The 14,132-nt window shown below is 35.8% G+C and overlaps 1 protein-coding gene and 1 long non-coding RNA gene across 2 annotated transcripts in view; both read left to right on the top strand.

The window, feature by feature from the left end:
- The first annotated feature begins 3,037 nt into the window (after positions 1 to 3,037).
- Positions 3,038 to 14,132, top strand: part of LOC125662311 (uncharacterized) — a 55,647-nt gene continuing 44,552 nt past the window's right edge. Inside the window, exons 1-5 of the mRNA XM_056147004.1 lie at positions 3,038 to 3,085; positions 3,325 to 3,378; positions 4,253 to 4,341; positions 9,226 to 9,297; positions 13,848 to 14,022. Of these exons, the coding sequence (XP_056002979.1) occupies positions 3,070 to 3,085; positions 3,325 to 3,378; positions 4,253 to 4,341; positions 9,226 to 9,297; positions 13,848 to 14,022 (406 nt within the window). The 5' untranslated portion in view covers positions 3,038 to 3,069. The remainder of the gene's footprint in view (positions 3,086 to 3,324; positions 3,379 to 4,252; positions 4,342 to 9,225; positions 9,298 to 13,847; positions 14,023 to 14,132) is intronic.
- On the top strand, positions 11,243 to 12,991 carry LOC130049435 (uncharacterized). The gene is made up of 3 exons (XR_008797934.1): positions 11,243 to 12,041; positions 12,151 to 12,255; positions 12,910 to 12,991. It is a non-coding gene; the product is annotated as an uncharacterized LOC130049435 (long non-coding RNA).

The following is a 14,132-nucleotide window of genomic DNA, read 5'->3' as shown; positions in this document are numbered from 1 at the left end:
CTTTGTAAATTTTCGAAAGTTTATATTTTCAATAATGGAAAAAAAATTGCGAGAGCCTTGTTAAAATTTTATTTATCCCTTTATGAGTCACAGTGGGCCTTTAAACCCTTAATATCGCCTTTGATTTTTTTTATGCCAAGCTCAATAATATGCGTTAATGGTGTTTAGTAGTCTATTTTGACAATAGTGTGAAAATGAATTATTTCCTAGCCTGCTCAACCCTTTCAATATGTACTTTTTCTTAATTTCTGAAAGATTGGCATATTGTCAATTGTTAAGAGTTGTCTGCCCTTTGATGTGTTATATGTTTGATTATGACTTATGCCATTTTTGAAGGCTATTGTCAGTTGTAACTATGAAATTCATTTCATGATGTATAATTTTAATTTTACTTTAGTAACATAAATGTACACATAACATTTGTTGAATACTTTTTTTTTAAACAAGGCATTATCTAACCCCTAGTATCTCACTTGGTTTTTAAAAGCCAAGCTCAATAATATGCTTTAATAATGTTTTGTAGTCTATTTTAACATAAATGTAAAATAATTAATATTTAATTGCTGTTGAAATTCATTTCAAAATTAAGGATTATCTCCCTCATGCATAGCTCTTATCCTTGGACGAATTTGACTCCACTTCTTTTGCCACGCTGTTTTTCCCTATAATAGCTCTAAATCTTCATTGTTATTTCGGATTTCAAACATTTCGGATGAGCATCACTGAAGAGACATTATTTGTCGAAATGCGCATCTGGTGCATTAAAATTGGTACTGTATACGTTTAACATTATGACCCCTGGGTCGAGGCCTCTGCTGGTGGACTGTTAGTCCCCGAGGGTCTCTACAGCCCAGTAGCTAAGTAATCCGTTATTAGCTTGAAAATACGGATGTATATTTAATTGCTGTTATAAAATTTAGACATTCATTTCAAAATTAAGGATTATCTCCCTCATGCATAGCTCTTATCCTTAGACGAATTTGACTCCACTTTTTTTGCCACGCTGTTTTTGGCTGTAATAGCTCTAAAACTTCATTGTTATTTCGGATTTCAAACCTTTCGGTTGAGCATCACTGAAGAGACATTATTTGTCGAAATGCACATCTGGTGCATCAAACTTGGTACCGTATAAGTTTTACATTATGACCCCTGGGTCGAGGCCTCTGCTGATGGACTGTTAGTTCCCAAGGTTCTCTACAGCCCATTAGCTACGTGCTTCGTTACTAGCTTGAAAATACGGATGTATATTTAATTGCTGTTATAAAATTTAGAAATTCATTTCAAAATTAAGGATTATCTCCCTCATGCATAGCTCTTATCCTTCGACGAATTTGACTCCACTTTTTTTTTGGCACGCTGTGTTTCCCTATAATAGCTCTAAAACTTCATTGTTATTTCGGATTTCAAACCTTTCGGTTAAGCATCACTGAAGAGACAGTATAATATACACTTCTGTGAATGCAATCATTTTGCATACAAGACAACCAAACACAACTTTGGTGTTGTCGGGCAGCCGGCGTTTAATAACTTTACAACAAATATACTACATACATGGTAACTGACATGAACAAGTTTTATGCAAGTACTTAATCAGATAACAAAATGTTAAGAGAGCTTAGAGCGTTCGCCCCGCATGTGCAATGCCGGGGTTCGAATCCCAGCAGCAACAAACCTAATTCGTTAAGACAGTTAGTGCCAAACGCTCGGCATAAGGTGTGAATGTCACGGATCCTCGGAACTTAAAAACGTATGACCTGTGTCACAGTAGGTGTGGCACGCTAAAGAACCCTCACTGCTTAATGGCCGTAAGCGCCGAGCATAGGCCTAAATTTGAAGCCCTTCACCAGTCTTGTTGACGTCTCCAAATGAGTGAAAATTCTCGAGAGGGACGTTAAACAATATTCAATCAATCATCAGTGTATGCATGAAGTTATAAGAACACATCTTGTTTTATACTTTTGCTGAATGTACAAAGTTAGCTTAGATTTTCAGAACAAGAATTTTTTTCTAGATTTCATAGGGGCCTCCGTGACCGAATGGTTCGAGCATCGCGCTCAAAATCACACAGCCTCTCACCTCTGTCGGCGCGAGTTCGAATCACGCTCGCGTCGGTAAGTGAGAAAGTTTCCGAGTTTTCTTTCGGAAGGTCGGTGGTACGCTCGCGTCGGTAATTGAGAAAGTTTCGCAGTTTACTTTCGGAATGGTCGGTGGTAGATTTACGCTCGCGTCGGTAATTGAGAAAGTTTCCCAGTTTACTTTCGGAAGGTCGGTGATCTCTTCCCAGGTACATTGTATCTATGTTTTCTCTTCCACCAATAAAAACTGGGCGCCACCAGATAGCTGAAAAATGGTTGAGTGTGGTGGAAAACATCAATCAATGTAGATTTCATAGCCCTTGGGAGTAGTGATAACATTTCACTAGTACTCAGGTGACCGATAAGGTATGTGGGCCTATTGTCTTTGTTTTGCTTGCAGATATGGTAAATTGCGTTGTCATAACAAGATACAGATCAAGTTTGATGAATTTGGTCCTGGTCCGTTGATTTGTACCACGTTATGGCCCTTGTACTTAAAACTGAATTCTTATGTTTATTATTTCTGTATATAAGAGTATTACACTCATTAAAACTTCTAGCATAGTAATACAACCATGTAGCAAAAATATTCAAGATCACCTATAATAAATATTTCACAGAGTATTGTCTTGGTTAAAGATCTAAATCTAATTATAAATTTGTATTTTTTCCTGGTCTAGTTTCTACTTGAATAGTAGTTGATTTCCAACTATTCCTATCCTGGCTCCCCAATTTTCCCTTCACCATTACCTACATAATGAACTTTGAATATTGTTGTGGTACAGTAATTTTGGCAACCGGTAGGGAACTATATATTACCATGCAATACTCTTAGAATGCTTGTTTAACTCATGGTGTACTAATATGAAAACATCTCAATATACCGATGATAAATAGCCGACTTCAATTTAACATTGAAGTCCCCTGCTATCTCAGTGGGAACAATACGCAAGTATTACGATAAAGGACGCCACTTGTGCTGTATTGACGCACTATGATCATTGTCAATGGTAATGTAGGCAAATGTATTAAACTTGTATGAAATTTGAAATCTCTCATTAATTTTATGTTTTCTACTGTACATGTATAATATGCTGACAAAATATTGCTGTGCAAAAGTGAACATTCTAATGTGATTTACGGTATTCAAAATATATAGTAAGCCTTCGTCATTGAATTCTGTACTACAACACCTCATCTGTTTACAGATTTTGTTTATTAAAATATTGTACCTTTGCAATAATTACAGATGTTAGGACGGGTTTCTTCGTGTATGCCATTTTATGCGTGGGATTGATTAAAGGTAACTATTGGACGTCAATTTGTCCTAGAAGCGCATGTACATGGTAGGTAGATATGGATAATTATCAGTTGATGACTGACAGGTCCCGTGGGGATCCGGGTTAGAATAGGTCCTCAGTACCCCCTTGCATGTCGTAAGAGGCGACTAATCGGATGAGACCGCAAAATCCGAGGTCCCGTGTCACAGCAGGTGTGGCACGATAAAGATCTCTCCCTGCTCAAATGCCATAAGCGCAGAGCATAGGCCTAAATCTTGCAGCCCTTCGCCGGCAAAGATGACATCTCCATATGGGTGAAATATTCTCGAGAAGGACGTTAAACAATATTCAATCAATCAATCTTACACGTTTTCAACTTTAATTACAAGTGTCACTTGTATGATTATATAGTAGCCTATGTATGCTAAACCCATCTTCCACGACCGGTTAAATATGTATGACAAATGTGACAATCATTAGTTATCGTCCTTTACTGTACGTATATGATCCCACCTCTGGTGTGTCCAGAGGTCCGTGTTGGCCCAACTCGCTTGTAGGAGTTATGAGATTGATCACTGTTCGTTATCTTCACCTTTCATTTAAGAGCGCTTTTCATGAAGTATGCTGGCGTGAAGCATTACAGTATGTTCACATCCATTTCTATCGCACTTCCCTGCCGGTAGAATAGATGTACTATATTTACCAAGTGATAATACCCGGATTGCTTTCATTTACAGCGCGATCACGAGGAAATGCGTATCATTACCATTTATACAGAGATCAAGGACAAACATGTTGGAAATGTAAATCTACAGAGATACACCAATTAAAACGAAGATTTGTCTTGCCTCTCAGGGGATAGTGGAAAATTACATATATATATCCATTATGTTCTAGAATGCATCGGGACAGAGACCTGCTTTTCCTGTGATAATGTCCTTAATTTCTCTGAATGTGTAAAGCAGAAGATGTGTGACCAAGATGAAGTAAGTACATAACTCTCTCTCTCTCTCTACGGTAAATATTAATAATCTACAATGTTAAGAGAATTGATACACTAACAGACTAAATTAAAAATAAGCAATTTTTACTATTACATGGCTGTTTCGTCACCAGAGTATCTTGTTTTTATGCCTCCGAGATCGAAAATCGGGGGGCATATTGTTTTTGTCCTGTCTGCCATTCGTCATTCTCTCTGAAACTTTAACCTTGCTAATAACTTTTGAACAGTAAGTGATAGAGCTTTGATAGTTCACATGATTATTCCTTGCGACAAGACCTGTCCATTGGTACTAAACCTTTTGACCTTGACATTTGACCCATATTATTTGGTTTTTTAAAATGACATTAGTCACAACTTTCTAAATGGTAAATATTAGAGCTTTCATATTGTACATGAGCATTTCCTGTGACAAGACATTTCTACTGGTACCAAGATAGTTGTCCTTGTGACCTTGACCATCTTCGGAATTGTCCATTATCGGGGGCATTTGTGTTTCACAAACACATCTTGTTTTCATTAACTTTCTATCTTTTTTTAAATCCGACACTAATAAGAAAGTATATATATTACATACAATACATTGAAAATTTTCTGATACGAAAGTATTACACACATACTAACTACAAGAAGCACGAGACGATATTAAAGTTTTGGAATCAAGATCATGTTTTCTGTACTAAACCGTGGGAATCCGGGTTAGAATAGATCCTCAGTACCCCTTGCTTGTAGTAAGAGGCGACTAAATGAAGGGGGGGGGGGTTCCTTCGGATGAGGCCGCAAAACCTGAGGCTCCATGTCACGTTAAAGATCCCTCCTTGTTCAAAGGTCGTAAGCTCCAAGCATACGCCTGAATTTTGCAGCCCTTTACCGGCAATGGTCACGTCTCCATATGGGGGGGGGGGGGGGGGGGGGGGGATTTTCGAGTCAATCGATGTGTTGTAAACTTTTATATCGTGTCGCCTTAAGGATACGAAGAATACGTATCCTTTAAGGAAAAGGTTACTTTTAAGTTCATACTACACCTTTAAGCATTATTGTTTGAACAAATCACGTGATTAAGCATACACATATCACACGTTCGTTTGCTCACAAACCAAACTTGTCCAGTTATGCATTATGGGATACCATTTCTTAGGTTGTGTATACTGTGTGACGTCACTGTAGGATGATGGAAAAAAAATAACGTCAAATGTAAACAGTAAAAAACAAGAACGTAAACATCAAGTTCATTACTTTACATTATAATTTGAACAGTCTTTCTATTTTTTAATGATCTTTGTTTAAAATAAAATCCATACTTTTATATTAATACTCTTATAGACCCAACTTTAAGTTAACGCCCCCAAATTTTACCTGTGTGGTGATCAATGATAAGCCGCCGGTCAATCAAACTTTTAACAATAGAGGTTAGGTTGATTGACGTTTGCAGAGACCGTGGTCTACTGCTACCTGTGAAAGATGTTTTGATAACAATCATGGCTAATGATCTTTAGATCTCAAGGAAAGCCCCGGTATACCTGAGTTTTGATAGCATTGACTCGCACCTAGAATATTTTAATGGCTAACGTCCCCTACACAATGCAATTTATCATTGTATTTTCTCTCTCCATATATATACATGTATTATAGATTAAACAATCAGAAATCAAACAATAATAATGATTAAAAAAACAACAACAAACAAACATAAGTTATTGGAATATTTTCTATTAATGATTTATTATGACTTTATATTTATAAAACAGGAACAATTCTTAATTGGCGCAGCATATCAACATGTAATGGTTATATTGCCCATGCGTAAAACTGTTACAGTAGTTAAAAAAAATGCTTCTGTTTGGGATACCAGATAGATTATAAATTACACAATCAGAAATCAAACAATAGTAAATAGCATAAACAAGTTATTGAGATATAATTTCTATTCATAATTTATCACGGCTTTATATTTATAAAGGGAGAGAGAGAGTTTTATATTTATAGAGAGAGAGAGAGAAATCATGTGTAAAACTGTAGCAATAATAAAGGTAGATGAAATAATATGGCATGACAATAGTGTTGCATACGTATGACAATAATTAATTTAGTTAATGATTGAGATTAAGGGAGAGAGAAGGGGGGGGGGGGGGGGTAGACTAGCTATGTCAGCTACTGTTTGGGATACCATCGTTACACAAACACTACGTCCACAGAAACCCTAAAGAGAGAGAGGAGGGGGTGTAGACTTCGTGTCCGCTTCTGTTTGGGATGCCATCGTTACACAAACACTACGTCCACAGAAACCCTAAAGAGAGAGGGAGGATGGGGGGGGGGGGGTAGACTTCGTGTCAGCTTCTGTTTGGGATACCACCATTACACAAACACTAAAGCCACAGAAACCCTACAGACGGCCCATATTGAGGGGTGTCTTGATCATTCTTCATTTGGTAGTACATGTACACATATCTACTTGGATTTATTCATTCTCTCGAAACATGGATATTATACCTACTACACCCACGACACTGCGAACTCCCATGACACCAGGAAGTGCCCGGGTAATATTATATTTAGGAAATTATTTATATACGATATATATAACAGTTTAATTAGAAGTTTTAAAAAGGACAGCTTTAGAAATGGGCTAAGCCTGTTATCTGCAATACATAAATAAGACCAAGTTTGAAGGTTTTCGGGAAATAGAAATGCGGTATGCATGAAGGTAGAAATTTTGATTATTTTTATTTTTTGCACAAATCAAGACACTAAGCATAATTTGTGATAACCTGAGAAGTTTCCTGTGTATATCATAAAAATATACACAACAATTGATCTATTGGCCAGGTAAATAACATTGACCATGGATAAGCTCCGCCCACATTCAATGATCCGTGGAGAAACCGTACGATGGTTTTTGGGGGGGGGGGTGTCTTTAATGTCAATATTTTTAAGCTTTAACTACAAACTACTTCTTTAGTGTTTTTTGCCCGCGTGATAATCGCGGACTCGCAATATACCCATATATATATATTGTATTGCGTCACACAGGAGAGGTATATTCGTAGATGACGTAATGAGGCCTCGACGGGGATTTTCACACACAAGATAATCCTTTTCGGGACGTCATTTACGACAACCCTCGGGGAATCTCGTCTACTGTGTACAACGTGATTATTGTGACGTCATAATATAACCGAGTACTTCAGCCGAGTCCAGCAGGGGTTGTAATTTTTTTAAGATTTCATTTTAACTAAAAGTACGTATTTGACTGAATAAATTAAATTTGAAAGTTTTCATTTCAAAATATTGTACATATCCATATCAAGTTTCTCGGATGTGTTATTCATCCTTAAGTTTTAATGCCGACCGTTCAGTAATCAGCATGCAGGGAAATGTTGATTTCTTTGCATGCATATTTTAATACGTTGACGAAGCGGTACTAATGTTAAAGCTGTACTAACTACATAATTATAAACTGTATAAAATTTCTTTTCACAATTTCAATTGCCTTTCTGTACCCTTCATTTGATTCGGTGTAATGGAGAATATATTGCTTGAATGTTTGGGAGATATTAAGATTTATTTATACTGTCGGTGGCACCATTGATAACTTTGAGAAGGGGTGTTGCGGAAAATGAAACAGAAGACGGAACGGAACGAAAAATATTGTATGCAATAATGTTACGAGAAGGTCAGCAGTTTGCAAAATAAAAGTTTTATCATGAACAAGGGGAGCAGAAATTACAGAGAGAGAGAGAGAGAGAGCGGGAAGTCATCCACAAAATCCACCGTTTTATATACTTAATACTAATGAATATGTATTTTAAAATCATTAATTTCTCATGAAAAATATTAATAAAGGAAAAATCAACAATCAACAAATACTCATTCTGAAAAGACTTGAATTTTCAAATTTTTTATTCAATGACCCCCCCCCCCCCCTTCTCAATAACAAGATTGTAAAAAAAAAAACACAATATTTTTTTCAACAAAGTACGTACATTTAGTCTACCGATATCCTGCGGATTAGTTGAACCGGAAGAGATACAGCGGGAAAGAAAGATTGAAATAGAACCAATGAGAAAATAACGGATATGAAATACATGTAACTAAAAGACTAACGGACAATTTTTGCTTGAATGGAATTAAAAGGTCGTCTCATTATTAATCTAAATATTAGATACAGAGGATACTTACTCCTCCTAGGCAACTGAACCCATCTCAAGGTTTGTCCAGGGTTCCGTGTTTGCCCAACTATCTATTTTGTATTGCTTATAGGAGTTATGAGATTGATCACTGGTCGTTATATTCACCTTTAATACAAGTATTTAGTTTAGAAATAAACTGCTATAAGTCCTCCCTATTTAGGAATGGAGTGCTGCGGTCACAACGTCTCTATTAGTTAAAAGATGATTTATCAAACACCAGATGTTTAATTTGCTGACTTATGCTAAGATCATGAATTGGCATTGTTATACGCATTCCTGTGATCAGTATACACATACACGGTATAATGTGTAAATTTACATGTAAATGTTCGTTAATGACGTTTAGCCACCGGGAGTGGAGAATATATAAGTACGTGAGTTCTTCCCATTCTCTACCCAGGTGTCGCTAACACATCTGTCAAAACCCACATTTCGAAGTTCTTGTAAAACGCTTTGTAAATTCTTATCTTAGCTACATTAATTAATCATTCTAATTCCTAAATTTTGTTCCGTTTATCATTCTGCGTTTGAGCAACACTCCTTCGAGCAGCACAGGAATGATGGGGTCGAATTTATTTTCCATCTAGACATATCCAAGAACGTGTTAAGCAGATGTAAATACCGAAATACATGTACGTGAAACAAAACTTCCAATTGAATCATGAAATTCATTTATTTAGACCTGCTACACATCCGAAGGCATTGATGAGAATGGAGTCGCACGTCACAGCGCAGGATGTATGCCAAATAAGGTACTAACCCAAGATTAAGGTTATTATGTCAAGCAGAATCGCCAATCACGTTAGCAACTGTCTGTTAGGCCTCGTTACTTGTGATGCAAAATCATTTCCAGGTTATTTTTACGTAAGCATACAAACAATAGGCCACGGAACGAAAATTGGCACCTGAATGTCAATACCTATTGAACCTAATTAGAATTTCTTTAGACCTATTCTGGCTAGTGTTCGGGATTCTAACTCATTTTCAAGTTGTAAGTAAATTGAGTGTTAGTTACCAGTTAGCAACTTCTAATACCTCTACATTACAAAGTTGCGGTTTGGACGTTTACTTTCTGATTACGTTTGTGAAAATTTTGCCAAGTAACCAATACAATTAGCTAGTAGTCATGATTACAGAGAAGTCTATTTCAGGGCTTATCTATATTTGGACGAGCCGTATTATGGTACATGTACATCCCTCTGTGATTGTCAATTGATAATTGGTCGGTTGATGCATCAGAATATATGCGGAGAAAAGTAGATCACTTTGACAAAATTATGCAATATATGTTTAACGTCTTGTGGAAGGCGGTATAATTTTCCACAGTACCCGTATGTGTAAAACTTTCATAATTTTACAAGATTTTCAATCGAAGCAACCTCGTCCAATGTTATTGACTCCAATGATTTGTTTAAAATAACACTGAATGTGACCAACATTTTAATTCTTTAAATTTAATTATGAGAGTATTTCTATATTTTAATATATCTAAATACAGAAGGGATTCTTTGTTTTTGCATGCCCACACAGGTAAATCTAGCACCTTCCTCACCATGCGCAGTCGTATAAAGTCCAAGGTCAAAATGCTCTTTCATACTAAAATTCTATGAAACCATGCCCTTGTGAACAGTACATGGCTAGTATTATAGGTGAAAATTTCCACACCTTGCTACAAAAAATATGTATTCATGCACATATACTGGACGTTTATGAAAATTTTATATACGTATGTAAAGAAAACTAATGTACATTAACTTCCAGTACCCCGAAATACATGTGAAGTACTTTTCTAAAAGATCGTGCAAAGAAAGGGAAACTGTTTTCAAAAAGTTTTGTTACTACATACACAGGCAAATGTGCCTCACGTGAATTTCACGTGAAATGCTGTTCACGTGAAATTCACATGAACCTTTCACGTGAAATTCACGTAAATTTCATGTGAATTTCACGTGAAAAGTGATTCACGTGAAATTCACGTTAATATGTCCACATGAATTTCACGTGAATCACTTTTCACGTGAAATTCACGTTAAAATATTCACATGAATTTCACGTGAACAGCAATTCACATGAAATTCACGTTAAATTTTTCACATGAATTTCACGTGAAAAGCATTATATCACTTTTCACATTAGTTCCTTGCGAAAATTTTAATGTGATTTGATTTTCGCAAGGAAATAATGTGAACGTTGATTCACGTGAATTTCACGTGAAAAGATTCACACGAATTTCACGTGAAATTTCTTCATGTGAAATTCACACGAACAATTTCACACGAATTTCACGTGAAAAGCTATTCACGTTAAAAATTTCACAAGAAAAGCGATTAAAGTGAAATATTCACAATTAATATATTCAAGCGAAAAAATAAATAAAATTAAGGTAAAATATAAAACGATATGGAGATTAGGCAATTCAAAAGTTAGAGTACATTTATAAAATGTAGGCAAACGACCAATAAAGTAGATCTCACGCCTCCCTCTCCTCGTTTATTTGCGAAATTATAAACTTGCATTGTAGTTCTGTACGCAGTATGATTACATGTACTTTCCACACATGATTTCTCTCATTTCCCATCATTTTTTCTCTTAAGAATTAAAATATAAATTAAATCTCCCATCATCATAGATATTAATGAAAGAACATTTTCCAACTACTTGAAGAATCACTATATTGATAGAGTTAGAATATGCAACTTCAAAACCACGAAATTTTTTACACATGGAAATTACTATTTTACAGCAAAATCAGAAAGAACTATGAATTAAAACTAATAAGACCATTTGAAATTTCCATTTGTGAGAGTAGTACGTTTTAAATAGCTAAGAATATTTGCCCACCCTTTAGAAATTGAAACTGGTGGATATTCAAAACCATGCATTCCAAAAGATTGTTGTTTTTGTCAGTTTTGTAAAACTACTGAAGATGATTTAAAGTTTTTATCTCGCTGCTTTATGATGTTAGTAACAGGCTACTTGTCGGAGTGCACTTGGGCTGTTTACATACATGTGATTTGAGGGTACTTATTGTGCAGGTGGGAAAAATGCCATGATATTGTTTTCCGCTGTCGGTAGTTTGGCATCAATTTTAATTACCCCCCCCCCCCCCTCCTTATTAGATACATCGAGAATAATTACCGGTGTGATACCTTGGAAGCTGGTGTATGCATAAAGTTAGACTTATTGGAAATTGCTGATACACGCATGTACAAATGAAAATTTTCTATCAGCCGTATTCACCATCCCGAATTTGTAGATCGTCAATCAAAAGGAAAACACAGATTTCTAGCACTCGGAAGAAAGCGAAAAACATGAACAATCCTTAACAATACTGTCCATGTATATTTAGATAACTTTTAAAAATATCTATAAAGCTTTACACTACAGTCAGATTCCGGTAATAGTTACAAGACTGTGACGTCACACTCGAGTAAGCCGTCTGACGCGTCTGACGTATGCAAGACAGCGAATGTGAAAGTACATAGAAACTCTACAGGTAAGATGAGATTGAGCATTGTAATATATAAATGTTCAGTGTAAATTCAAGCCATTAGGCTTATTACATTTATGTGATCTAACGTTCCTAATGCAACCGCTTATTTCAGACTGATGAGAATTACTTTAGACGGGGTACGTCAACGAATAGGCACGACAGCGAAAATATGGAAGTCACTTCGGGGACGTGTCGCAGAATCGCATAACTCTACACGGTTTGTTAATCTTTCCTTATTCATCAGAGAACATGGTAATCGTAATTCAGAACATAATTTTTATAATTTAATCGATCTACATATATATATATTGATTAGAGGTGCTAAGTAACGTTCTATTACATTCATAGAGACATCATCGAGATCAGGCACGTTGAAGGGGGGGGGGGGGTGATGTGTAACAATGTCCATCGATTGTTATATATATCGTAATGCCAATAAAATGTATATATATTGGTTGCTCCCCCCTTTAACAATAGTTTTAAATGAGAAGAATGTAAGCTTGAAAGCTCTATCAATGTCAATCGTTTCATTTTAAGCAATGCATTTATATAGATTTCATCTAGATAATGAGGAATGCAAAGTCATTTTCAAATCGCCTCTGGACTAGAACATGACAATTTGAAAACATATTCCATGACTTCCTTCTGTATCTTGTATAATAATTATATTCTATTCTGTATGATGATATATAAAAGGTTATGTTTCTTTCAAACACAAATTATTGATAATTTTTCAACTTTTTTTTCTTCGTTTCTGCTACATCTACATGCAATTCCATTCATAGTACAGTATGTGTACATAAGCCAGGCTTAAGATGACTCCTTTTGTATATTGAACAGTCCTTTTAATACATAAATATTTCTTTTTCAGAGATTAAAAGAAAGAAAGAAAAAACAATGAAGACAACCATGTAAAAATAAATTCAATCAATTAAATTATCAGCAGATTGAAAGCAGATTTGTACTCCTTTTTGTGTTCATCTGAACCCGAGATTCAGGGTATCAAAATATCCATGTATGATTTAACGTTATAAAGTTTACGTGAAATTCACGTGAATTTTATGTGAAATTCATGTTAAAGATTTCACGTGAATTTTATGTGAATTTCACGTGAAATTCATGTGAATTTCACGTGATTTTTTTTCGTGTGAATTCACATTTGATGCTCTTTTAACGTGAATTTCACATAGAAATTTTCACGTGAAATTCATGTGAATTTCACGTGAAATTCACGTGAGGCACATTTGCCTGTGTATATCAAACAGTTGTACCTTATTTTTAATGGTAGCTATAACCTTGGTAATATGACTTTGATTCAAGATCACGGCACATATAGTGACTACCGGTCAATAGGGGATGTTTACTCCTCCTAGGCACCTGATCCCACCTGATGTGTGTCCGGGGTCCTTGTTTGCCCAACTATCTATTTTGTATTGCTTATAGGAGTTATGAGATTGATCACTGTTCGTTATCTTCACCCTGCATTAACCTTTTTTCCAGTTGAACACGATGTTATTTTCATTTAAGTGCCAGCATGAACCACACAGCCCCCGCCTTAGAACCTAATTCATGGCCCACAAGATCGCCACCACGATCATTAAATCCAGCGATAAACATAATTATGTTTTAACATTTCAAAATGAATAGTTGTCTAATACTTTCAAAGACACAAAACTGTAATACTGAGTGGGGAAACAATCTAATCAATGCACTATGTAATTATGTTATTTCAATCTGTTCCTGTCATATAGTTCCTTAAACTTCACACTTTATTGTTGATGAATTTTAATGTCTTTCTATTTTGATAAGACATGCGGTGCATTTGGTGAAAAATATCGTACCACCACAACAGAGGATCCCCTACAAGCGTTTTTTCCCAATGGTATACTCATCGGTCGAAGGTCCACTACTTCCTGTTTCTGGTGCTGCAGCAACAGCGATATAGCAAGCCAACCATGCAACTTCTTCCCTTGTAGCAGAAAAGGTGACTTAATGTCAATATGTACCTTATGGATTCTCAGCTGTCTTGGGTACGTTGGTTGAATATTGTTTAAAGTCCCGCTGGATAATTTTTCTCTCATATGGAGTCTTCAC

This window comes from Ostrea edulis, chromosome 8 (assembly GCF_947568905.1).
Source record: "Ostrea edulis chromosome 8, xbOstEdul1.1, whole genome shotgun sequence".
NCBI classification, from domain to species: domain Eukaryota; kingdom Metazoa; phylum Mollusca; class Bivalvia; order Ostreida; family Ostreidae; genus Ostrea; species Ostrea edulis.
This window is presented reverse-complemented; position numbering and strand designations above follow the sequence as displayed.